A 26,251-nucleotide genomic window follows, 5' to 3' on the forward strand; every position below is an offset into this window, starting at 1 on the left:
CAATGGATTCAAACTCCGGGAAAAGAGATTCCACCTCAACATTAGGAAGAACCTCCTGATGGTAAGAGCTGTTCCACAATAGAATACGTTGTTTCCTTGGAGGGTGGTGGAGTCTCTTTCTTGATGTCGTTGTGTGCCTTCAAGTTGTTTCTGACTTATGTTAACCCTAAAGTGAACCTATCATGGGGTTTCTTGGCACGTTTCTTCAGAGGAGGTTTGCCATTGCTATCCTCTGAGGTTGAGAGACTGTGACTTGGCCAAGACCATCCAGTGGGTTTCTGCGGCTGAGTAAGGATTTGAACCCTGGTCTTCAGAGTCATAGTTCAGTGCTCAAACCACTACACTGTGCTGGCTCTTTCATAGGAGTTTATCACACAGGATGGTCTTTGAGTCTCTTCCAACTCTATAATTCTGTGAGTTTTGGATTAGGAAAGGCGTCTTTACAGTATCCCTATTCTTGGCTGCAGTGGTAAGTGTGGAGTGGGATTTCAAACTTTCCCACTTCATATTTCCTGTGATAGGAATGCAGTTCTGGTCTGGACATTGAGTTACTAGTTGCGTCTTTCTACTTGAGTGCGTCACGTCACAGGAGGAAATAATTTGAAAAGCAAATTGGCATTCCTCTCCTGAGCTGGGGAATTTTTTTTTTTTTTTTTTTGTAATAAATAAATAAATAAATAAATAGTGGAGCCAGAGCAGTGTTTCCCAAACTGTTGCAATCTACAAATATCATCCCGGAGGAAAATAACACATTCTGGGAACAAACCCTGCATTCTGACCTGCATTCTCTACCCAGTTGTCATCCCTTCTGGTGCATTCTCTGGAAGTCTTCCTAAAGGCTGTTTGGGTGAGTTACTGTCGTACCTTTTTAAGAATTTTAGTTCCCTTCCGTGGACCTTCGGAACAGGTCTTGGAAACGATGCATTCATTATTATTTGTAATGTAGCAACCTTTCTTTTGATGACAAGGGCATAGCAAAGTTACGTTTGGAAAATACCATAAGTGTCTGAAACTATTGACATGGAGGGTTAGAGTAGATCCATGGAATAATTGTTGGGTACTTGACACAGCAAGGTGTAGTGGTTTCCACATTGGACTTGGACACTGGGAGACCTGAGTTCGAATCCTGGCTCAGTTGTGATGATGCACCAGGTGACCTTGGGCAAGTCACACTCTCCAAGCCTCAAAGGAAGGCAAAGGAAAAAACCCTCGGAAGAAACTTGTCAAGAAAACCCTATGAAAGTTTTGCCTTAGGGTCGCCATAAGTTGGAAACGATGGTACACAACAACTTCTCAAATAGGTAAATTTCATTGATACAGTGGGTCTACTCCAGTTGAGACTAACAGTGGAATTTAGGACAATGGGAGGAATATAGTCACCACATGAATGAATAATGTCTTTGAGTTACAGAAGTTGCTTGGTATCTCCTGGGGTTTGGCTCCAAGATTCTCCATGGATACCAAAATCGATGGATGCTAAAGTCCCATGGTCTTGTAAAAAGGCAAAATCCAAGTTTGCTTTTTGGAAAGTTGTTGCTCTTGTTGAATATTTTCAAGGCATGAATGGTTGAATCTATGGATATGGAAAACTGACTATATATATATATATATATATATATATATATATATATATATAAAAATTATGGCTTTGATTTATTCAGTTTTTTCAGGTTCTGTGCCATTCTCTCACCGATCCTTAGTTCCTCACTTCCAAAGTAGCAAGTAACAGGATAGCTGATGCAACAAGTTAATTTTTTGTCCCTGAATAGCTTACCATCAGGAAGTTCTTCCTAATGTTTAGGTGGAATCTCCTTTCCCATAGCTTGAATCCGTTGCTCCGTGTCCTAGTCTCTGGAGCAGAAAAAAAACAAGCTTGCTCCATCCTCAGTATGGCATCCCATCAAATATTTGAACATGGCTATCATGTCATCCCTTATTCTTAAATAGCTCACAGGGATCCCCTGCATTGTTGAACATGGAAGAGTCCTAGACTTCTAAAGAACAGAAGTGGTCTTCTGGACACTTCTTATTTTGGACAGTCTGTGGAGTTGCCCAGAAAACTGACTCCCAACATTGTACAAGCCTTCTATTAACCCCCTCCATATTGTCATGATCAGTTTTATGGGAACCTGGGGTGTTGTGGTGATCTCTGGCATCATGACGTTCATGGCCTTCAGGTGAACCTTTAACCGAAGCAAGGAAGAGGAGAGGCACATGTTTGACATACCATCTACTCAGCCAACCAAAGAATAAATCCAATGGCTTCTGGAACTTGTTGTTAAGACAAACTCCAGCAGGTTGATCAAAACATGATGACACATGTCAGGATTTTGGCATCCGTAGTTGGCACCGGTACCTTCTCACCTCCTCCTTCCCACACCCCGCGCATTGTTTTCTCATGTATAGAGGACTTTGTGCCAAATGTTTTCCGCTGCGAGGAACACTTTACAAGGCTGCCAATGGCTTCAGTGTCTGCCCTAGCCTCTCCAAACCAGATGTGATTTACTACATCTTCAAGATACTCAACTGGAGAAAGTGATCTACTAATTTGGTGTCTGGGTGTGGATGACTAACTGTGTTTCCATGTTGCCCAAGACCATAGACTCCATGGAATGCAAATTTCCTAAGATACTTGGCCCATAGATCCAAGATTCAAGCATTATTTTTTAAAGTATTTTTGGCAATATTTTAAAATGAATCCATGGTTGTTTCTCATTATAATACCTAAAATGTAACTCATGGTGTTGCTCTGTTTTGTTTCATTCGGTTACTATTTTGGAGGAACAAAACCTTTAGTGTTAATGAGGCTGGCATGAACTTTGGAAAATCTGTCCAAATGCCTCTAAAAACCTCTTTAAAAGTTCATTTTCAATGTAACTAGAAAAGGTCACTGGTTACCACAGTAGAGCAGCCTCATTCCCATTCGTCGTATTACTTTTGACATGTTGCTTTGTTATGTCTTTGTGCTTTCAAGTTGCCTCTCAACTTACAGGGTTCTCAGTGAATTTCACAGAGTTTCCTTAAGCAAGGAAGACACAGAGGTGGTTTTGCCAGTCCCTTCTCTTCTGCAAGCTAAACATCCCCAGCTCCCTAAGGCGTTCCTCATAGGACATGGTTTCCAGACCCTTCACCATTTTAGTCACCATCCTTTGGACACACTCCAGTTTCTCAACATCCGTTTTAAACTGTGGTGCCCAGAAATGGACACAATATTCCAGGTGGAACCTGACCAAAGCAGAATACAGTGGCACTATTACTTGCCTTGATCTAGAGACTATACCTCTGTTGATGCAACCTAAAATTGCATTGGCCTTTTTAGCTGGTGCATCACATTGTTGACACATGTTCAAGTTGTGGTCTACTTGGACTCCTAGATCCCTTTCACCATAATCTACAGTGAGATCACCTGGAGACCCAGTCCCTCCAAATCCAATTTTGGAGGGAGATCTCAGGCTAAGGTGAATGTGACAGGCATCCAAGACCAGGCACTGCAAGGCCAGTCTTGAGAAGGCCAACATCACCTTGGGAAAGATGGTTCTCCTACAGCATTGCATCAGCAGTGAATAGAATAGAATGGAACTATAGAGTTGAAAGATACCTCAAAGGCCATCCAGTCCAGCCCAATTCTGCCTTGCAGTAAGACATACCAGCTGGATGCCAGCTGGCCTTGCTGTGAACTGTGAAGTACCACCCAGCGCACACACTGTCACACAACACACTGCAGAGGAAATGCAGAAGAGTTAAACATGGGTCGTGTCGAGGAACCTCCTCTCCGACTGGGGAACCCTTGTGAAGTTCTGAAGAACGTCAAGCTTTTCAGCAATGCTAATTTTAATAAAGTCATTTTTTTCCAGTGGCCATATGTGACATTTCAGACTTTTCTGCTCTGGAAACAGAACGAAGGAAGAGAACAATGCTAAGTGCCTCTTTCTTTTTTGGAGATCTCTCCCCTGGGAATAACGTCCCATTCAGCACCAAGAGAACATGCTTAAGGTTGCGCTGTGTGAGGAACTCCAGCTGGTGGTGGGTGCTTTGAACATTAATCACCCAGTTCTGCAGTTAATCCAACCCCCTTTTTTATTGCCAGATTATATCATCTGCGGATTTCAGACCTCTTAAGGAAGCAAGTTTCAGATTGCTGAAGGAAACAGAAACATCCCTTCTCTCCCCTCTGCAAAAAGCATCTAGGATGGAGAATGAAGCCTTTGCCTCTTTCATCTTCTTCGGCACACTTTTAGTCCTCAAAATGTATGTGGTGGCCATCATTACGGGACAAGTGAGGCTTCGGAAAATGGTAGGTTGCCTCTTCTTTTGGAAAAGTTACTTTTTGGATGGAAGGAGTGCTTCCCAGCTTGCAAATAACTTTGGAAGGATTGCACTCCAGCTTTTTTTAAAATTTAATTTAATTTAATTTTTACAAATAGCAGGTTTTGTGGTTTAGGGGCTGTAGCAAAACAAGGAGTCGTACCGGTATCTTAAAGATCAGCAGATTTTGTTGAGGGGTGGGAATCCTAATTTTGGACTCCAGCCCATTTTATTGAATGAGTTGGGCTCTGATCCAAAGAGGTTCATGCCAAATAAAACATGTTTGTGTTTAAGGTCCCACAAGAATCTTTGTTGGTTTTGCAACACATTAATACAACTAGTCCCACATCACCCCCTTCCAAAAAGATAGTTGTATTAATTGGTTTCAGCACAGAACAAAGATCAAATGAGGGAGGAAAATCTACAGAAGCACCCCAAATTTGTAAATCTTGAAGGTACCTTTTTTTCTCCTTGTAGAAATAGATATTTTGATGGATCTGGCTCACCAGTTTCTGACTGTAGTTGCCATGTGCAGACCACACTGACTGGCACCCTAGAGGGAAGTGTCATAGGTTGGACTGGTGGGACTGGGCCATTCTGGGACTGGCAGAGATGTTGGCCAGGCAGCAAAGGAAGGGGACACTTGAGTGTTGGACTGGGATTCTGGGAAGTCAGGGTTTGAATATTAATGTTGGCGAAAGTTGCACACAAATGCATCAAAGTTCTTTAGCATAAGTCTCCATATGAGCCAGTGGAGTGAGCTGGTTCTATGTGTGGGACTAGTACTGGAACCAGGGTTGCCTTCTGGGTCTAGCGGCTCTGCTGGTAAGACAAGAAAGCTAGTCCCTTTCTATTCTTGCCAGATCCAGAAAGGCTGCACCTGTGACACTTCCCTCTGAGGTGCTACGCAGTGCAGTTCGAAATCTCGGCACCCCTCTGCTGACACCCCTAGGTTCCAGTACTAGTATAACGCTTAGACCAGTTCACCCCACTGGCTCATGCAGAGACATATACTAAAGAACCTTGATGTAGGATCTTAGTCTTTGTATGCATCTTTCCCTAACGCTAATATTCAAACCCCGATTTCCCAGAATTCTAGTCCAACACTCAAAACCACTGCAACTCACTGGTATCCAGTTTCTGATCAAAGAATCATAGAGTTGGTAGAGACCACAGGGGTCATCCAGTCCAATCCCTTGCCATGCAGGAATACACTATCAAAGGATTCCCAACAGATGATTATCCATATACTGTTTAAAAGCCTGCAAAGAAGGAGACTCCACCACTCTCCAAGGTAATGTTTTTCACCATCACTGTTACCATCAAGAAGTTCTTCCTTATGTTGAGGTGGAATCTCTTTTCCTATAGTTTGCATCCATTCCTCCAGGTCCTATTCTCTGTAGCAGCAGGAAACAAGCTTGCTCCATCCTCAATATGATACCCCTTCAAAATATTTAAACAGGGCTATCACATCACCTCTTAACCTTCTCTTCTTCAGGCTAAACATACCCAGCTTTCTACGTCTCTCCTCATAGGGCTTTTTGGTTTCCAGATATTATTTTCCCGTTCTTATTTGCATTTTGCTCTTTAGGTCCCCTCCAATCTAGACTTTAGGAAGAAACATGCAGAATTTAGCAGGTTGCATGGGATGTAAACAGGTGGGTTAGTGTGATTTTGTTCTGAGTTGAGGCTGGTTTCGTGAACATGAAGTGTGAAAGCTGATCTCATGGAATGTGGATTCCCAACTCAGTTTTCTGGATGCAAGACACAAACAAGGGAAAGGCAGTCTTTCCAGAGAAGGGAAAGCTCCAGCTAAACAGAGCAGTGAAATATGATAAACAGCAAGCGAAGTATTGCGTGGGAGTAAGGAATAAAATCCTCTTTTGCAAAGCATTTGTCAAAAAATAATGGTCTAAATCCTATTATTAGTCTCAACTAGGGTAGACTCAATGACATTGGTATAGGGATCTCACTTTAACTGTTATGGCTGCCTCCTGTGGAATTCTGGAGCTTGTAGTTGAGTGAGATACTAGGTCTCTCTCAACCATCTCACTTTTTTGTTGCTTTTAAAAATGCCCCAGTATCTCCTCCTGCCCCTTCTCCCTTCATTGTCAGCTTGTTTTGGATGCAGTCAACAAAAAACAAAAGCTAAGAGGTCTTGGGGTTTCTTTTTTATGTTTAAATGTGATATATATATGCAGAGCTTGGAAATATCCAATTCTTGTACTACAGTTTCCAGAATCCATGTTGGCTGCATGACTCCAGCAGAAGCGAGGTGCATGGGTGACTTTCCAAGCCTAGTAATGCTTTTGAGATGCATTTCAGAGCACTGTTAGTTTTGCACAGAAGCTATTCATTCCACAGGATTTGCATTTTGGTTTAAGAAAATAATGGAGTTGCGAACAGGAGGTACCTGCAGCCCCAACTGAGGCCTTCTCACCATGGTTTTGCCCCTCTTTGGAACCCTAGGGGACATTTTGCATAATTGGGGCAACTTTGCAAAAATTTGTTTTGATCCCTGGAGGGATATGGGGGTCCTCCAAACATGGTGGGATGTCATCCATGTTTCCTTGATGTCATTTGGGAGCAACTGGGTGACACCAACCACAGTGATGTTACTGGTTACATTCCAAAGTTTCCCAGGATAGTATTTCACATTCCTTTTTGGGGGCAGATTTTGGTGGTGTTGGGGCCATGAAAACATCCTTGGAGGGACATGCTTTAAACATACCAGCTAATAAATATTACTGATGGGAGCAGTAAGACACTCACATTTGGGGTTTCTGAAGGTGCAGTACTTAAAAAAAAACATATCCAGGTTTGAGAATAAATGACTTAATGCCAACCTTCCTCGAAAGGGTGTCCTACAGCATCCTTAGACAGATCTTGTAGCACCTAAAGAAAGAAGTTAGCAGTATGAGCTTTTGTAGAATAAGGGCCCGAACAGACAGGCCAAAATAAAGCTGCTTCAGGCCACTTTGGAGGCATGCTGTTTAAATGACACATGCATCTTAAGAGACCAGAAGCTGCCCAAAGCTGCATTTCAGTCCTTAGGACCAGAGTGTGGCTTTGGCATGGCTTCCGGCCTCTTAGGACACATGCAGCATTTAAACAGCATACCTCCAAAGTGGCCGAAGCAGCTTTATTTTGGCATGTCTGTGCGGGCCCTAAGTCTACTTCCTCACATGCATTTGGACCTTTAGATCCTTTAGACTGCAGTGACCATCATCACTAGTTTCTAAGGCTAGTAACTGCTGATGGGATGCAGTATAAAAATTTTGGTGGTTGACAGGCTTGGAGAGTGCAAGGCAGAAGCTGGTATTGATGCAAATTTCCAAAACCAACTAGCTGTTAGTGCGAAATTTTCTGCAGGTGTATGTAAACCTTGAGATTTCCATAGAAGTAACTCTTGTATCAGCTCTTTGGGGGTGAGGGTTGGTTAACACAGAAACAAATGCTTTTAGATGCTCTGAAATGGCTTATTTGCAAAGACCTGGGCCAGTTGGGTGTAGAAATAATGCAGTTTGACACTACTTTAACTGTCATGCTTCCAGAGGAAAGCATGTTCTAATAGAGCTGGCTGCTCTGCAAACATCATCTGCATTTGTCCTTTTGGATCTCTTGTTGCAACTAAAGGCTTATCTACATGATTAACATACTCTTCATTCCAATCAAATAGACTGCAATCCGGCCATGTGAGATTAAGTGGAATTCAGGGGGTTTTTTTGCAGAGGGGTTGGGAATGCCATAAATTCATCTGAGAAAGGATTTGCAGTTTTTATTGGAGTATCTGTGAGGATGTACATGATCAAATGCCAGGTTTTCCATGGCGGTACATTTTTTCGCAGAGGAAGGGCGAACAGATGCAAATTTGCACAGGAAAGTAAAGTCAATTAAAAGTCAATGCTAATATGCAAAAGTCCACATCATTTTGCTTAATACATTTATGTGTGGACTAGAAACTTGGGCTAGAAACTTGATCCAAGCAGAAAAGGAAGCCAAGGGACTCCTGATGCTGAGTCCGCTGCCTGTGAGCAATTGTGAGACAAGTCCAAAACACACTGCAGAAATAATCCAGTTTGAGACCGCTTGAACTGCCCTGGCTCAATGCTAGGGAATTGTGAGAACTTTAGTTTTGTGGGACATTTAACCTTCTCTGTCAGAGATCTCCGGTGACACAATGAACTACAGTTCTCAGAATTCCTTAGCATTGAGCCAGGGCAGTTCAAGAGGTCTCAAACCAGATTATTTCTGCAGTGTGTTTTGGACCTTCATTGTATAGCCTTATCATTAACCTTTAAACCAACAGCAGCGGAAAACTGAATCTTTCCGGTCCATGTTCAAAAACTAGAATGAGAACTCGGTTCCCGTAACAGAAATACCTACGTCAGGATTTCTTTTACGGAGGCTGTTCTCTCTTTCTTCCTTTTCGGTTGTCAAAACCCATTCATTCTTTAAGACTGGCATTTTGGAATGCTTTTAGAAAGCTTTCTTTTTTAAAAAATGAAGGGCTTATATAAGTGCTTTCACAACCGTGTCCTTTTCCATAAGAGGCTGACGTCTTACGCGGCATTAGATGGTATGCAAGACATAATCTCAGCCTCTTTTGACGGCTGGGTGGAAAATAACAAGGAGCAGCTGCATTGGCAACTGCAAGATGGGGAAATATTTGACTAAGTCCACCCCAAAGGGTGATAAAAACATTGAAGGATTGAGAAAAAGCAGGGCAGAAGAAGTACCAGAAGTGCTTTTCCAGAGCTTTATAATGTTGTGAATGAAGGGTGACCAGGCATCCTCCTTTTCCAGGACATGTCTCCCATTTAAGCCTTTTGTCCAGGAGGAATTCCAAAACGTCCTCCATTTTGGGCAGGACAAAGAAGCATGGATTCATATTTCTATGGGTTGATTTTACCTTTTGTTTCGTAATGTCCCACGTTTTGCGGTGCCTTGTCCCCCTTTGCGGTTATGACACCTGGTCACTCATGCGACGACCTATAAAGACATGCTGTATATGGAAGGGAACAAATGCAAAATGAAACCTATGGAGACACTCAAACAACTTGATCCTAAAGCACACTGGTTTTTTAATATCTGCAGCTGAAAGAAAGATTTAAAATAGATCCAAGGGTGGAAGATTTCGACGAGGAAGCCTCAGACACTATGATTAAATGGGCATCAGACGTTGGCCATACTATTGACATGGACAGTTGGAAGTTAGCTAGAGAAAGAACGAAGAAATTTACAATCCCTCTTTTTAAAAAGACATTAGAGTTTATCAATGTACGCATGTTACAAGGAGAGAACGAAAAGCACAAGAGGAAGGAACCTAGCAGCTTCTTTAACTTAATCATCATCTAGTGCTTAAACCTCTATTGAAGCACTTTAAAAATATTCAATATATACTAGCTTGAGTGATGAAAATGGATGACCAAAACCCAAATTATTATTATTATTATTATTATTATTATTATTATTATTATTATTTATTATTATTATTATTATTATTATTATTATTATTATTAATTTCCCAAGATTTGGATTTATCTAATTTCTGTCTCCCCTTATTCAGAATGGCACAACTCCTGGGGTTTGGGTTTGGGTTGGAATACCCCATATTTCTTCAGAATACTTTGAAGCAGCGGTGACTGGTAGTTTCTTTTCGAATAAAAGCAAAACCACTTCCTTGATGAATGGAGTGATTCGGCTGCTAAGGCATGAAAATGCCATTTTATGACCGGAGGCTCTATCTGGGAGAGGCTGGTTTCCCCGACTTTTCACACCTGAAGTCTCCTTTTGCTAGAGCAGAACTCTTTTGTTGTTGGGCGTCTTCACGTTGTGTCCAACTCATGGAGACCGTATTATGGGGTGTTCTTTGCAAGGTTTGTTCAGAAGGGGTTTGCCTTTGCCTTCCTCTGAGGCTGAGAGAGTGTGACTTGCACTCTGCCTGCTGCACTGATTGACATCTTAATTGACAACAACAACAAAACCATCTTGACAAAATATAGTCCTTTTTTCTTCTCTGTATGATTTTTCACACTTTTACTGGATGAAGAGGTCAGTGAAGTTTCGAAAACTTGCATCATGTATTTTGTGGATTTTTGCAAAGGTACCAGCATGGTGTAGTGGTTTGAGCATTCGACTAGGATATTGAGAGGCCAGACTTAGCCATAGAAACCCACTGAGTGACCTTAGGCAAGTCACACTCTCTCAGCCTCAAAGGAAGGCAAAGGCAACCCCAATCCACTTCATCCTCCAACATTTTGTAGATGAAAACTGGGATATGTGTGACCAAGAAGCATCGAAGCATTGTCAATGTGGCAAACGTTATGAATAAGGAAGAACATACAAGCTAGGAGACGCTGCAGCAGTTTGCTTTTGCCTAAACCTATTGGGGAGGACAAGGTTCTTTCTTCTCCTCTTCCCCTCATTGAGTTAATGGAGTGCAAACTACTTTTGCACTTTGAACTCAGTTTGAAGCAGATGAAGTAAGCTGAGGAGAAAGGGGGAAAGCGGGAGGAGCAGAGAAAAACCAGGGCATTTTAAAGTCAGCTGGAAAAGTGGGATGGCAGAGGATTAAGTAGATTGCATTCGAATCCCTGCTCTGTCATGAGAACCCATTGGGTGGCCTTGAGCAAGTCACACTGTCTCAACCTTAGAGGAAGGCAATGGCAAACCCCTCTGAAGAAATCATGCCCGCAAAATAACCCTATCAGAGGATTATTTGAAGGCACATAGCAGTAACAAACAAGGACGTCCTTCACATCCTTATTCGAAGTAGACGGATACGGTTCTGCCAGAGAATTTCTTGTAGAGTCATACAGTTGGAAGGTATCCCAAAGGTGAACTAGTCCAAATCTAAACGTTGCATCTGGTTTAGTGGCTTTTTTTTTAAGTGCTGGAAAGCAGAGATGCTTTGGACTGTCATTCATCACACAGCTAATCCTTTTCTTCCCTGCAGGCTTTTGCCAATCCTGAGGATGCTTTGAGGCATGGAGGACTGCAGTACCACAGAGAAGACCCAGATGTGGAACGCTGTCTCAGGTCAGCCATTTCTCCTGGATTTATGGCAGTGGAGGGCAATTGTGAGAATTATGGAGCCACATTGACCTTGCAGGAGACCTTGAAGAGCTGTAAAATCTGTCTGTCTGTCCATCTATATCCATCTTATCTATCTATCTATCTATCTATCTATCTATCTATCTATCTATCCATCCATCCATCCATCAGCCCTTCAGGTCTCCTGCAAGTTAAATGAGGCTCCGTATAGATAATATCCACCCAAATGTATGCCTCCATATATATAATTTGCCCACAAATGTCACCAAATACCCTTTGGAGCATCTGGGGCACATTTCCTTCATGCTTTTAGCCTCCCCGACCATTTCAGCCCTTTTACTAGCAAAGCAGTGACAAGACGTTGCTTCTTGTTTTTTAAAAAATAAATCTTTCTGACCCTAAAATCACCCAAAATTTCTAAAAACATGGCAAAGGATGCCTCCCTAGAGGATGTTGGGGGTCATTTTTAAAAGATATTTGATAGTGGAATAGATTGCCTCAAAGACTGTCCATCTTTGGAGGACTTTAAAAAGAGGTTGGATGAGCATCTTTCAGGAGCGCATCAGCTGTGTGCTCCTTCTTGGCAGGTGGTTAAAATAGATAATCTTTGTGTTAGCTTCCAACTCTGCAATTCTGTAACTCTAAGAGGGAAAAAAGAGATAAAATGTTATCTTCCTTATACAGAATTCCAAAATGTGAAATAACCCCAAAACCATTTTTCCCCCTTGGGTGGCTGACACCTTGGCTTTCTGGTGGTTCAGTATACTCAAACTTTATTTCATGCACAAAAGTCTTTAAAACATATTGTATAGAATTACCTTCATGGTATGTGTATGTAAGGTGTATACGAAACATAAATGAATGTTGTATTTAGACTTGAGTCCCATTTCCAAAGATATCTCATTATGGATTTATATGCAAATAGAGGTATTCCAAAATCCCCCCCAAAAAATCTGAAATCCCAAATCTGAAATCTGGTCACAAGCATTTCCAATAAGGGAGACTCAACCCTCCATATCCACAGATTCTTTATCCACAGGTTCCACAATCCATGACTTGAAAATATTAATATGTATGTATATATGTACAAATTCCAAAAAGCAAGCCTTGATTTTGCCATTTTATATAAGGGACACCATTTTACAACTTCATTGTACTGAATGGAGCTTGAGCATCCATAGATTTTGTTATTCATGGGGATCCTGGAACCAAACCCCAGTGGATACCAAGGGCCGACTGTATAAGAAAAATGCAGGTCCTTTCCAAGCAAGTGTGGCTACTGGCCAAAGGCTCACTGAATTGAAAGGTCTTGTAGCACCTTTGAGACTACAAGATCTCTCCCCATACTGATTCTACAGACTAACATGGCTACATCTTTGAATCAAAAGGCATTTCCTTGGGGGCACAAAGACAACAGAGTAGGAGAGGACCCAGCCTGTCTTGACATCACACCCTTATTTAGTGATCTGAGGTCATTTTTTCCCCTTGCACTCACAGCCTTTGCATGCAAACCCCCTGCAGCGTGGAAGCTGTTTCAGCATAGTTTCCCCAACATTGGACCCACCCACATAATAGATTGGCTCCTGTTCCTTTCCACCCAACCCTACATCCCTATTCTGCAGGATGTGCATGAGTGGAGAGGGCCATTTTCACTTTCCATGATCAGACTGGCACAACCCTTAGAGAAAGGAGGAGTGGGGAACATGACATCAGGCTCTTCCTCTGATTCTGGCCCTCCTTGGTTTTTCCAGTTGGCCATGATCCCCACCTCCCTTCTTTCTGACACCATTGCTTGCTGGTTTCTTAGTTGTTATCCAGGCTCCCTCCCTCCATTCCAAAAGGGCGCAATGTCTCTCTGAAGCTCAGTAACATAGTATATTGACACCCCGTGTTGTTCCTAACTGCCCTTGAGTCGGCCCTGACTCATGGCGACCTTTTGGTTGAGACATCTCCAAGATCCACTGTCATCAATCTCTCTGCTAAGGTCCTGCAGGCCCAGGCTTGTGTCCTCCCTGATCAAGTCCATCCATCTGGAGAGAGGTCTTCTTCCGAACATCCTGGCTACTAAGACTCCTATATCTCTTTCACGTATACTGTTGTCAAACCAGGTGTCCCATGCCCTCCTTTAGCTACTGTTTGAATTGTTTTGTTCCAGCAGAGAGGTATTTTTTGCTGTTAGTTATTCTATCGGTACTTGACTCTTTCCAAAACAGAGGTGGAAGAGGCTGAGGTGATTTTTCAGATTTGTGGTTTTTTCCATACACTCCAACTCTCCTGATTTGGAGGGATACTCCACATTATTCCTCTGTTATCTTACTTTCTCGCTTACTTTTTAAATGTCCTCCTCCCACTTTCCCCCTTTATTCTCAGCTTACTTTAATTGCTGCAAACTGGGTTCAAATTGCAAAGAGAGTTTGTACTCAGAAGGGAGAGGAAAGGGCAGGATCTTGCCCTTCCCAGTTGGCTTAGACAAAAGCAAACTGCTGCAGCATCGCCAAGACTGCCTGTTCTTCCGCATCAGTAACCTTTGCCGTCTTGACCACAATCTGATGCATCTCAGTTTTCATTTGTGAAATGTTTAAAGGGTATGCTGTTGTCCACACCCTTGCGCTCCTGCCCATGTGCCAAGACAGTGTTGCTGAGAAACAAATATACTGTACAGTTGAAGTCAAACAATCAAACTAAAAGAGCCTCGCTGGGCCAAGCAAAATGCAAATGGCCAAAGCGCCTGTCCTTCCTTATGCAGAAAAAACTAGCCAGGAAACTGCCAAAAAGAGAAAGAGAGTACAATTGACTGGACAGTCCCTTTTAATATGTGTATTTAATTGTCATTGCCCAATTTTTATTTTTTGGAGGGGGTCCACTTCTCGGAAAGATGAGTCCTTATAATTTCAAAAGAGGTTTTCTATCTTGTCTAGAGAGGAGGATGTGACAAATTGAAGGATTAATGCTTGCAGGGCTGATCAGATGGATTGTGGTCCAGTTCCAATGGTAGTTAATTTTTGACTAAACCAGCTGTTTCCTGGATTGTGCAATTTTAAAACAGGACAGTTCCTTAAACTGCAAAGTTCGAATTTATGCTACTTTACTAGGAAATCCTACAGAGCCTAGAGTAGAGACCCTGCTGTGTGATCAGATATTAAAAGTAAAAGGAGAATTAACAGCCCAGGATATACCAAGAGATTAATTCAATGGTTGGCATAAGATAGGATTTATTGTTGAATGTCATGTCAGCTTTGTGGTCAAGACGGCAAAGGTCACTTTGAATGAGAGACCTCCATGAACTCTGATTCTAACGCTAGTCATCAACTGCCCGGCTCAGGCCTTGCAAACTCAGAGCTGTGGCTTCCTTATGGAATCATAAGAGCTGGAAGAGATCCTAAGGGTCATCCAGTCCAACTCCATTCTGCAATGCAGGAAGACACCATCAAAGCCTTCCTGACAGATGGCCATCCAGCCTCTTTGAAAACCTCCAAAGAAGGAGACTCCACCATTCTTCAAGGCAGACTATTCCACTTTCAAACATCTCTTACCATCAGGAAGTTCTTCCTAAAGTTTAGGTGGAATCTCTTTTGCTGTAGTTTTGATCTATTGCTTTGTGTCCTAGTCTCTAGAAGAAAACAAGTTTCCTCCATCTTCAATATGATATCAATTTATATATTTAAACGTGGTTATCACATCCCCTCTTCTTCTCCAGCTAAACATACCTAGCTTCCTAAGATGCTCCTCGTAGGACATGGTTTCCAAACTATTCACCATTTTGGTCACCCTCCTCTGGACACGCTCCAGCTTCTCAACATCCTTTTGAATTGTGGTGTCCAGAACTGGACACTGTATTCCAATAGAGGTCTGACAAAAGCAGAATAAAATGGCACTATTGCTTCCTGTGGTCAAGACACAACATTCCTATTGAGGCAGCCTAAGATCATCTTGGCTTTTGTAGATGCCGCATCATGCTGCTGACTGAGGTTCAATCTGTGGTCTACTAAGACTCCTAGATCCCTTTTGCATGTACTGCTGTCAAGCCAACTGTCACCCATCTTATATCTGAGCCTTTCACGGTTGCTGTTTGAGTGTAATACCTTATATTTATCTCTCATGAAATTCATTTTGTTAGTTTCAGCCCAGCTCTCTAATCTATTAAGGTCATTTTGAGTTCTGACCCACCGTTGAGACTTACAGGGTTGTGCTCTGCAGATGCATCCCTTCCAGTTGCTGGTTTCTCCTATTTAATTCTCACCATACTGTCCTGGCGGGTGGTTCTATTTAGTGGAAACTTATTGGATCTGAACAGGTATGCACACTCAATAGGTATATGGTGCCACAGAAACCAATGGCAGGTTGCACTGCATTGAGTGCAAACAACAGAGTTATAGCATTATGGTTCCACTTTAACTGTCACGATTCCATCATATGGAGCCCTGGGATTGGTAGTTTTGTAAAGGATTTAGGCTTTTAAAGTGGTTTCGAAGTGCTATAACTGTGCAGCGTGGAAGCAGAAATGCTCAGAAAGTATCTCCTCCCACCATTCCTGGGATGGAGAATAGAAAAATCTGTATTTCACTTGGGTGATAAGAATTGGACTTAATCCATTTGATCTTCTGGAAGCTTGTGGTTTTCATAGCTTGTGTGCCCAGCATCATCATGAAAAACTGAAACTCTTCTAGAAAAAAAAAGAGAGGTTTTAATATTTCATCGCCTTTTCTGCTGGCATTGCAATTCCTTGCTTTTGTGGGGGCTCTTTTAACAAATGGCTACAAGTTTCACTTTTCTTCTGAAAGAAAAAGAAGTGAAGCAGAGTTGAAGTGAGAATCAGAGCAAGGAAGGACGAGAGAGGGTTGTAAAACCAAAGCTTGATAGAGGAGACACTGTTGATAACAATGCAAATTAAATAAACAAAGGGTTTTAGATTGTATAAGCCTCATAAAGTGCTGCCTGGCTGTGCTTCAGGCTTGGAGTTGCCCATCCCATGAGGTCTTTCACTTTCCAGCAGAGATCCCTTGAAGGCTTTGACTTAAGCTGCATCTGCACTGCAGAATTAATGCAATTTGATGCCACTTTAACTTGCGGACCTGGAATTACAGGTCCTAAGCAGAGTGATGGAGGACAGGGGGTCTTGGAGATGTCTTATCCACAGGGTTGCCATGAGTCGGGGACAACTCAAGGGCAGTTAAGCACAAGAACAAACCTGATGAAGAGTTCTGGACAAGTAAAAATCTTTCATCGCCTATGCCTCAATTCTGTAAAGTTCCACTGGTGCTGCTAATGGTGTGAACCAAGTGTGTCCTTTTCAAATGATGACCATCATCCACTTCATCCCCAGAGTCCCTGAAACAGCAAGGAACTACCAAGTGGACCTAGATCTTGCAAAGGAGCAGGATGGGCAACACACTCAATTTAGTTTTTCTCCATCTTTGGGTACTCCTTGGCTTCATGTCTGGTTGCTACTGCCTTCTGACTTACCAGTCCCAGCAGGCATCAGTTGCAACTGGTATTAACCCATCTCTGGTAACTCATGGCACTCCTTCTGGCTTTGAAGTTCTTTAGCCCAAGCTCCTAAAGGAAGAAGAGAATCTGTTTCTGGACTGAAGCATTCCAGGGAAATGCGACTTTGGTGTGGAGAGATTTACAACTTAACTGTGCTTCAAGCAAGCAAACCAGCCCTGGAATGTAAGCAAAGGATTGATGGAGCCTTTTAAGACCTTCAGTCCGCAGGATGCAGAGTAATCCAGGCATCCACTTCTAAAGAGATGGAGAGGACTGCAGTATTTCAAGCTGCATGGCGTTCTCAGTTTCAAAACAACTTCCTCCACATCTTCCTTCCCCACCTCATCCTTTCACAGCTGCAGGAATCCATATTCCAGCTGTCTCAGCACCGATTCATTCCTTGCAGAAATGCCCCATTCATATGTTGGTGTGAGTTGTTGGGGAGGTCACTGGCTATGTCCCAGGCTCCCTCCGGGGTCTATAGACATTCAATCTCTTGGTCAGGGATGCATCTAGTTCTTATACGTACCAAAATCTACATGTGCTGGCTCGTATCCCTCTTCTATCCTTCTTAGCAAGCATGATCATTGAAGCTGAAGTTGTACTCCAATACATCTGGAAGGCTAGAGGTGCATGACAACCATGTCCATGCACAATAAAGGACCAGAGCTTGGAAGTAACTTGAAATAACTAGTTGTTTGTAATTAATTAAATGGTGCTGGATAAATATCCTTTGATTTAGAGGTGAGTTGGTCACCTATCAGGGATGCTTTACCTGTACATTCCCATGTACCCCCAACATTGGATACCTCCAGCATGACACTGGTAAAACCTGAGTAGCATGTGGCCAAACAACATCAGAGTGTGGTCAAGATGGCGAAAATTATTAATGAGGAAGGTCACACAGTCTAGGACATGTTGCAGCAGTTTGCTTTTGCCAGTGCCCACTGGGAAGGGCAAGACTTTACCCCACCTTTCCTTCTGCAGAGTTGAACGAGTGCAAATTACATTTGTATTTTAAACTTGGTTTGCATCTAAGCTGAGGAAGGAGGAAAATGTGGGGCGAGGAGAGAGAAACTGGAGCACTGGGACAGCAAAGAATAAACTGGGACTGCCCCTGTCAAATTGGGACAATTGGAGGTAGGCTTTCCTTCATTGACAGAGGACTGGATTAGGAAGAGGAATATTATTATGTATATGGCACTTCACAGAATAAAACATTTTTAAAACCCCAAAGGTGTACAATATTTTTAACAAAATTTGGAAAGAGGAATGCAACTATAAAACCAATGCAATTATGAAACAAGCGATCCAAATAGAAATGTAATAACCAATGCAATTCCATACAAAACGAGCCAACCCATGCATGCGATCACAATATATAAGATTACAAGACTAAGTTTTTAAAAGCTTCCAAAAGGATCCCTTCTGATGGTGTGATTCTATCGTTTGAACAGCTGCCTTGTAAAGCAATATCAAAGGAGACCCCAAGGAGAGAGTGGCGGCTGTTGTATGTAAAAGCAGACTCCAGGTCCTGTGCAGAGTGGGTTGCCAGAATTGCAGTCTCAGGAATGCCATCTGTCTGCACTCTCCAAGTATTCGTAATGCATGTTGCATTCCTTTGGAACAACATCAAGGAGAAAACTGACCTCCTTCATGCCCCCAGCTGAGAGTCTGGTAACTTTTTCCATCCTTACAAACAGAATCATGGTATCAATAGCTCCTTCCCTTCCAAAAGTGAAGCAATGGGCCACTTTTTTTTAAGTCATTGATGTGCTGCCACCTTCACACTCTCCAACTTTCCTGCTTTGGCAGGGAAAGTCCTGGTTAATCCTCTGATATCCCATTTTTCACTGCTTTTAAAATGTCCCAGTTTCTTCCTTCTTCTCTCACTTTCCTCCTCGATCCTCAGCTTACGTCACTTGCTGCAAACTGAATTCAAATCACAAAAGTAGTTTGCATTCAGTTCAGTTAGCCGTGGAGGAGAGGACACAAAGGGAAAGAGCTTTGTCTTCACCAGTAGGCTCAGGCAAAAGCAAACTGCCAGCTCTCTTGTGTATTCTCTTCCTCGCCAATAGCCTTTGCCATCTTGACAATACTTTCAGGTTGCTTGGCCACATGTGCCCCAATTTTCATCGGTGAAACATTGAAGGGGATGTAATCTCTAGGAGAAACAGTGTGGTGTAGTGAGTTGAGCATTGGACTACAACTCTGCTTAGCCATGGGAACCCAATGGGAGGCCTTGGGTGAGTCTCACACTCTCAGCCCCAGAAGACCCTGCAATAAGTTTTAGGGTCACCATAAGTTGGAAATGACTTGAAGGTACATAACAACATGTACCCTCTAGAGAGCCAGAGTGGTGTAATGGTTTGAGCATTGGTCTGCAGTTCTGAAGACCAGGGTTTGAACGCATAGAAATCCACTGGGTGGCTTTGGGTGAGTCACACTCTCTCAGCCTCAGAGGATGGCAAAGACAAACTCCTTCTGAAGAAATCTTGACAAGAAAACCCCACGATGGGTTCACCTTTGGGTCGCCATAAATCAGAAACCTAAATATACACTAGGACAAGAACAATGTGCCCTGGAGAGATGGGAGTGTAATGCTGCAAGTGTGAGATGCAGCGCCAGCTGGGAAACCAAACTTCTTGTCATTTTCTAAAACAAATAGTCTGGGCCAAGCCATCCCTCCCCCTTCGCCACCGCCTTCAGATCTTGTTTCTATTCAGGGCAGGAAATGGCTTATGGTTTGTGGGTTGCCTTGTTTACCTAAACTCCCATTAACAGCTCTGGGATCTGGCCAAGGTGTGCATATACATAAATGTGGAAGGAAATCAGGATATGGTCCAAGTGCGCTTGTCACTATGGCAATGGCGGCATCCATCCATGCACATACTTTTCGCCTCTCTCTCATTAATGGGAATGTGTGTGACGTGGGTGATTGGGGCCAGCTGTGTCTTGCATTCATGTCTCTCTCCTATCCATGCTGTCCGTTGCTATTGCCCAGGATCACATGTGGCTTGCTTTCTCGCTTCCATTTTCCAGGCACTAATTTGCCGTACTTGGGATTACATAGCTGCCCTCCAACCTCATCACTTCCCTTGATGAGCTTAAGCCAGCATGGGATATGCATTTTGTTATTATCTAACCTCGCGGCGATCTTGACCGATCTTGACCCTCAGCCCTTCACTGCTCTGCTCAGGTCCTGCAAATTCATACCCACGACCTCTTTTATAGAGTCCCTCCATCTAACATGTGGCCTTCTTCTCTTTCTACTTCCCTTCGCCTTTCCAAGCATTATTGTTTTTTCCAGTGAGTCATGCCATGATGTGGTACGACAGCCTGGGGGTACTTTGATTGCATGCCGGTCTCTTTTGTTTTGTGCATTCCTGCATGGCATGGGCTTGGACTGGGAGACTCTTGGGTTCTCCTCCAACTCTCTGATACTATGATACTGCTTACTAGTCCCTATCTGTTTTGTTTTGGAACCTTGCAAACTGTTACTGAGCTAGACTGGAGCTGGTAGGCCCCTTCTGAATTGTTCATTGTTCTGAGATGAATGCCTTGCACTCCTATATGGGAGTGAACATCCCTCCTCCTCGATTAAGCCTGGGATTCCAGCATCCTGAGCAGCCAACCATAGCGGAATCAGTTCTGTGGTTGGCTCAGATTTTCCCACAACTCAGAGAGTGGAAGTCACAGCTTGTAAAGACTACCAAAAACCCGTCTCCAGTCTCTCCTTTATGAATCTACGGGGGATCGGTCTGCTGAGTCAGCTGGGTCAAAAGGGAACAGTCCCCTCTCTCTGTTTTCTTGCGGCAAAGGGAAACCTGCCATGTCGAAAGGTGTGGCAGGGAGTGTTGGCGGAGCCTTAATTCCCTTGCAGACACCAAGGGGAAGGTGTGTTTTTTAATGGTGTGTAATACTTTAAAAAAATTACTTTCCAACATGTGCCATCTCTTCTGAGTGTGGGTGGCCTTATGATGGAATTCCTACATTTTGGGGCACCTAGAATAATACGGTTGAAAGGGCCTCCAAGGGCCATCTATGCTGCATCCTCACTGCAAACATAATCCAGTTTGACAACTCTGTAACTGTCAATGCTATGGAATTCTTCAAATTGTAGTTTGTTGCGGTACCAGGGCTCTCTGAAAGAGAAGGCTAAATGTCTCACAAAACTACAAATCCCAGCATTCCATACCACTGAGCCATAGTGGTTAAAGTGGTGTCAGCCTGGATTATTTCTGCAGTGCAAACTGCAAATCCCAGCATTCCATAGTATTGAGCCATGGCGATTAAAGAGGTGACATCCTGCCCTGGGTTATTTCTGCAATGCGGATGCAGCCGTTGTAGCATGAACTTTCCTAGGCTTGTTCCAAGTCTAAGAAAGCTTATGTTATAACATCATTGGCCCAGTTAGTCTGAGAAGTGCTACAGGATCCCTTTGCATACTGATATTCCAGACTAACATGGCAATGCCTCTGAATTACAATTTCTTTGTAATACTGTCACATAATTATGTATCCTTTATAATACTGCAATATAGTTATATTACATTCCTGATAAAATAATATGAATTAATACTTCCGTATTCCCTTGCATTAATATGATTACTTATATAAGTTAATAATAGGGTTTTTAAAAAATCATCATTGTCACCATTATAAAGTTGTTAAAAGTATCATCATCATCATCATTGAGGGAGCCCTGGTGGCGCAGGAGTTAAATGCCAGTACCACAGCCACAAGGTTGTAAGTTTGATCCCATGGGCTCCAAGGTTGACTCAGCCTTCCATCCTTTCGTAGGTCAGTAAAATGAGTCCCCAGTTCGTTGGGAGCAATTGGCTTACAGACCGTCTTTATTCCTTCATTCCTTCCCAGTAGACTCAGGCAATAGCACACTGCTGCAGCCTCTCCTAGCTTGTCTCTTCTTCCTCATCAATAACTTTGGCCATCTTGATGTTGCTTGGCCACATGTGTCCAAGTTTTCATCTGTGAAATGAAGGACTGGGAGCAACATGGCCTCAATATTTGCATTCATTCTCTGTGTGTGAGGGAGAGAGGAAGAGGAAAACGGGGAGAGCATATTGTAAAAACAAAACCCGTGCTAGAAATTTTCTCAGAAATGTATCTTCTCAGAAACCTTGGCTTGGCTCCCTACTCTAACCCCAAACCACTGTTATCTTGATAACTGTGTCTATCATCTGCCAGTATCTCAAAAAAAAAAAGGGTCCTGGCACTGTTTCCCTTTTGCATCAACTACCTCTCCCAATGACCCAACGTGGTGTGAGTGTTGGACTACGACTCTGAAGACCAGGGTTCGATTCCCAGCTCAGCCAAAAAACCCATTGGGTGAACCTGAGCAAGTCGCACTCTCTCAGCCTCAGGATGGCAGTGGTAAACCCCTTCTGAAGAAATCATGCCCAGAAAACCCCATGATAGGGTCGCCATAAATCAGAAACTATTTGAACACCAACAACACTCCCAAGATCAAACAGGATCTGTTGCCTTTAGGATATTTAGCCCTTCAAAGGTTGGTACCTTTGCCTTTGAGGACCTAAATACTCTAAAGGCACCAAAACCTCCTGTCTGATCTTGGAAGCTAAGCAGTCTGAGCCCTGGTTAGCACTTGGATGAAACCCTAAGAGCCTAGCAATCCACTTCTGCTTTTGCAACCCAGTTAGAAAAACCACAGTGAACACAAGTGCAGAGGAAACATCTATTTAAATGCTGAATCGCCACTCTGTGAGCTTTCTAGAAGCAATTCATTGAAGGTACATGACAACAACAGCATATCTCATAATCTCTGCCCACCCCTGAAATATGGCCAGTCTCTGAAACTGAATGGAAATTTCTTGAGATGAAAGCCATTGCCCAACTTTGGTTTTTCCACTGAGATGCAGAAATGTGGGTATGCCAAATGAAAAGAAAACCCTCCCAATTCCATCCAGGCAATTCTGGAAAACAAGTTGGAACTTCCAAAATGCTGAAATAACAAAACTTCCACATTTTCATCCAAGGGATGAGAATTATGTAAACGGATCTTGTCATACCTTTGAGACGAAGTCTCTCCAAGTTAGTCTCCAAGTTAGTCTCAAAGGTGCTATAGGATCCCTTTGCATAAAAATATTCCAGACTAACCAAGTATGTTTCCGAATTGTACAGAAAGGTGTTCTAGCTTTACTAGAGTCTCTGTTGCCTTACTCCTTGAATGACCCTTTTTGTTCTCTGTTTCTCCCTTGCTTTATTCTGACCACAGAGTTCATCGCAATGATATGGAGAACATCTATCCCTTCCTCTTCCTTGGGGCTGTCTACTCATTCCTTGGACCCAACCCAACCGTGGCTCGGATCCACTTCTTGGTTTTCTTCTTTGGACGGATCGTCCACACCGTGGCCTACCTCCTGAAGCTGAAAGCCCCAACGCGCTCAGTAGCCTATGTGGTGGCCCAGTTGTCCTGCTTCTCCATGGCATTACAGATCCTTTTCATGCTCCTCCAACACTGGTGGTGACAAGCCCAAGAACCTGGTGATGCTGTGAACATGATGCAAATTGGAATTAGGTGGACCATAGCTTCATTCAGATGAGGTTGAAGAAGATCTCCAGTTTTCTTCCTGTGTTGTTTGTACATCTGTTTGGGATTTTTTCCCCCTTGTGCTTAATATGGAACCAAACCTCCTTCTCTGTAAATGGACTGCATTGACCTGGAGACCTCCTTTTCTCCGGATGGTGGTTGTTTTTGCAAAGTTTGCCTCCATGTTGGGAGGACTGATGATGTGGAAGGACAGAGTCATCCATCCTTAATAATAATAATAATAATAATAATAATAATAATAATATTCTTATGAATGAGAAAAATATATTTAGTATTCAGGCTGTGGATTTCAGTTCTTTGTGGTTTAACATCACCGTGAGTGATCCCTAAGGTCTGGGCAAGCCCAGAATTTTTTTGCTTTAAGATGGAGGGGAGGAACGTTAGCTGTTTCTGCTGCTTGAATCATAAACCATTGACTTGCAAGGTGTCCAAGCAGCCATCCAGTTCAACTCCTGTTTAATGCAGGAACTCCAGCTAAAGCATCCTTGGAGGTCTTCAAGCAGAGGCTGGATGGCCATCTGTCGGGGATGCTTTGATTGTGATTTCCTGCATGGCAGGGGGTTGGACTGGATGGCCCTTGTGGTCTCTTCCAACTCTATGATTCTATGATTCTAGGTAGCTGTTCAACCTTTTTTTGAAGATGTCCAAGGAAAGAGACTCTAGGCAAGTGGTTCCATTGTTGAACAGAGCGCTTTACTGCAATAACTGTAGGTTTTCTTGCTGTGATCGTTCAGTCCCCAACACAGATACTAGTATCTAATTTGAGGAAAGCTTTTATGAAAATAATAGAATCATAGTACAGATTTTTGGGTCAGTCTTTGCAGCCTACACAGAGTCTCAGGGGCTCTGAGATATAATGTGGACTTTCCAACCTGAACCGTCGGCACCTTTATAGTGTCACCTACAAAGGTGGAAAATTGGTTGGTTTCCATGGTCTTTTCATAACAGCCTAAGTACCCTCAAGGCACCAGATCCCATCTGATCTGGGAAGCTAAACAGGGTCAGCCCTGGTTAGGACTTGGAGGGGAGATTGCAAACGAATCCCAGGTGCTGTAGGCTATATTTCAGAGGACAGGGGTTGGCAAAAGCATCCTTACCTAAGAAAACCCTGTGAAATTCATGGAGTTGCCATAAGTGGACAGGCGACTTGAAGGCACATACAGAAATGCATACCTCCACTGAGGAGGGAGCAAGCTTGTTTTCTGCTGCTCCAGAGACTAGAACCTGGAACAATGGATGCAAGCTGCAGGAAAAGAGATTCCGCCTCAACATTAGGAAGAACTTCCTGACAGTAAGGGTTGTTTGATAGTGGAACACACTCCTTCCTCGGTGACGGAGTCTCCTTCCTTGGAGGTCTTTAAACAGAGGCTGGATGGCCATCTGTTGGGGATGCTTTGACTGAGAGTTCCTGCATGGCAGGAGTTGGACTGGATGGCCCTTGGGGTCTCTTCCAACTCTATAATTCTATTATTCTATTATTCTAACCTGTAGTAATCCATTGTGCTGTCTTGTCACTCCCTTCTCCTGCAGAATTGGTGCTGTTTTGATCTGTATTGTAACAGTTCCTCCTAGTGGAACAAAGGAGTATATAGCATGCAATGGGAAATAGGTCCTGAGGCTGAATCTGCCCCCATGTTCACCCCTTGGATTTCTCCAGGGAGCTAGGGCCCTTACCTCATGATCCTATTTGTTTTCCCAACCTTTGTATGTTTTCCTCCCCACTCCAAAAGATGAAAATACCTCTCCTAAGGGTTAGTTACCGGCAGTAAGAACTTTGGAAACCATGCCTATGAGGAGCAGGTTAGAGAGCTGGGTATGTTTAACCTGGAGAAGGTTAAGGGGTGACATAATGATAGACATGTTTAAATCTTTGAATTGATGTCATATTGAGAATGGCGCAAGCTTGTTTTCTGCTGCTCCAGAGACTAGGACCCAGAGCAATGGATGCAAACTGCAGGAAAAGAGATTCCGCCTGAACCTTAGAAAGACATTAAGATTTGACCTAAACCTTAGGAAGTTGGTAGCTCTTCCTGATTGTAAGAGCTGTTTGATAGTGGAACATGATGCCCTGGAGAGTTGTGGAGTCTCTTTCTTTGGAGGTTTCTAAACAGAGGCTGGATGACCATCTGCCAGGAGTACTGAGATTATGTCTTCCTGCAAGGCAGTGGGTTTGACTGGATGGCCTTTGTGGTCTCTTTGAACTCTATGATTTTGTGACACCATCCCAGGATACACACCATGCTTATTTTGGGATGTGATTTATTAATGTATACACCCCCCCCCCTAAAGTTCCCTTTTTAATGCATTTTCCTGTGGTTGTGTGCTGTTTTCCAAAGTTATGCTCTCGGGGTTGTGCACATTTATCTGACTATCTTTGGAGAAGGAAAAATCTGCCAGCTGTTGGTCCTTCCAGAGTTGAAGAACTGCAAACTTTGTTGTTAACTTCAATTTATGGGTGACTTTATCCTCTTGGCAAGATTTATGCAGAGGAGGTTTCCCATTGCCTTCCTCTTAGAATGAGAAAGTTTGACTTGTCCAAAGTCACCCAGTGACCAAAGAGGGATTTGAACCCTGTTTTTCCAGAGTCGAACCTCTACATTGTGCTACTTCTCAGGATTTATTCAGAGGGGTTTTGCCATTGATGTCCTGGGAAGTTGAGAAGGTGTGTGACTTGCACATGATCAGCCACTGTTTCCATGGCTCAGCAGGGATTCGAATCCACTACGCCACACTCCCTCTCTGACGGAAAGCTATGCAGAGACGTAACTGCACATCGCAGTCAAGCCGAATACATATTGATTAAATGTTTTTA

General features: G+C 43.1%; 1 protein-coding gene across 1 annotated transcript; it reads left to right on the plus strand.

The window, feature by feature from the left end:
* On the plus strand, positions 1-26,251 carry PTGES (prostaglandin E synthase). Its single transcript, XM_089535141.1, has 4 exons — positions 1-61; positions 4,088-4,294; positions 11,264-11,346; positions 23,104-26,251. Exons 1-4 carry the CDS (start codon positions 59-61, stop codon positions 23,354-23,356), a joined length of 546 nt encoding a protein of 181 aa, XP_089391267.1. The 5' UTR covers positions 1-58; the 3' UTR covers positions 23,357-26,251.

The sequence above is a fragment of the Sceloporus occidentalis genome, unplaced genomic scaffold (assembly GCF_023333645.1).
Source record: "Sceloporus occidentalis isolate IW3139 unplaced genomic scaffold, rSceOcc1.0.p SCAF_8, whole genome shotgun sequence".
NCBI lineage: Eukaryota > Metazoa > Chordata > Lepidosauria > Squamata > Phrynosomatidae > Sceloporus > Sceloporus occidentalis.

Coding starts and splice junctions, on each gene's coding strand:
- PTGES (XM_089535141.1), top strand. Junction 4,295..11,263: donor AAGTGAGGCTTCGGAAAATG/GTAGGTTGCCTC, acceptor TCTTCCCTGCAG/GCTTTTGCCAATCCTGAGGA. Junction 11,347..23,103: donor GATGTGGAACGCTGTCTCAG/GTCAGCCATTTC, acceptor TTCTGACCACAG/AGTTCATCGCAATGATATGG.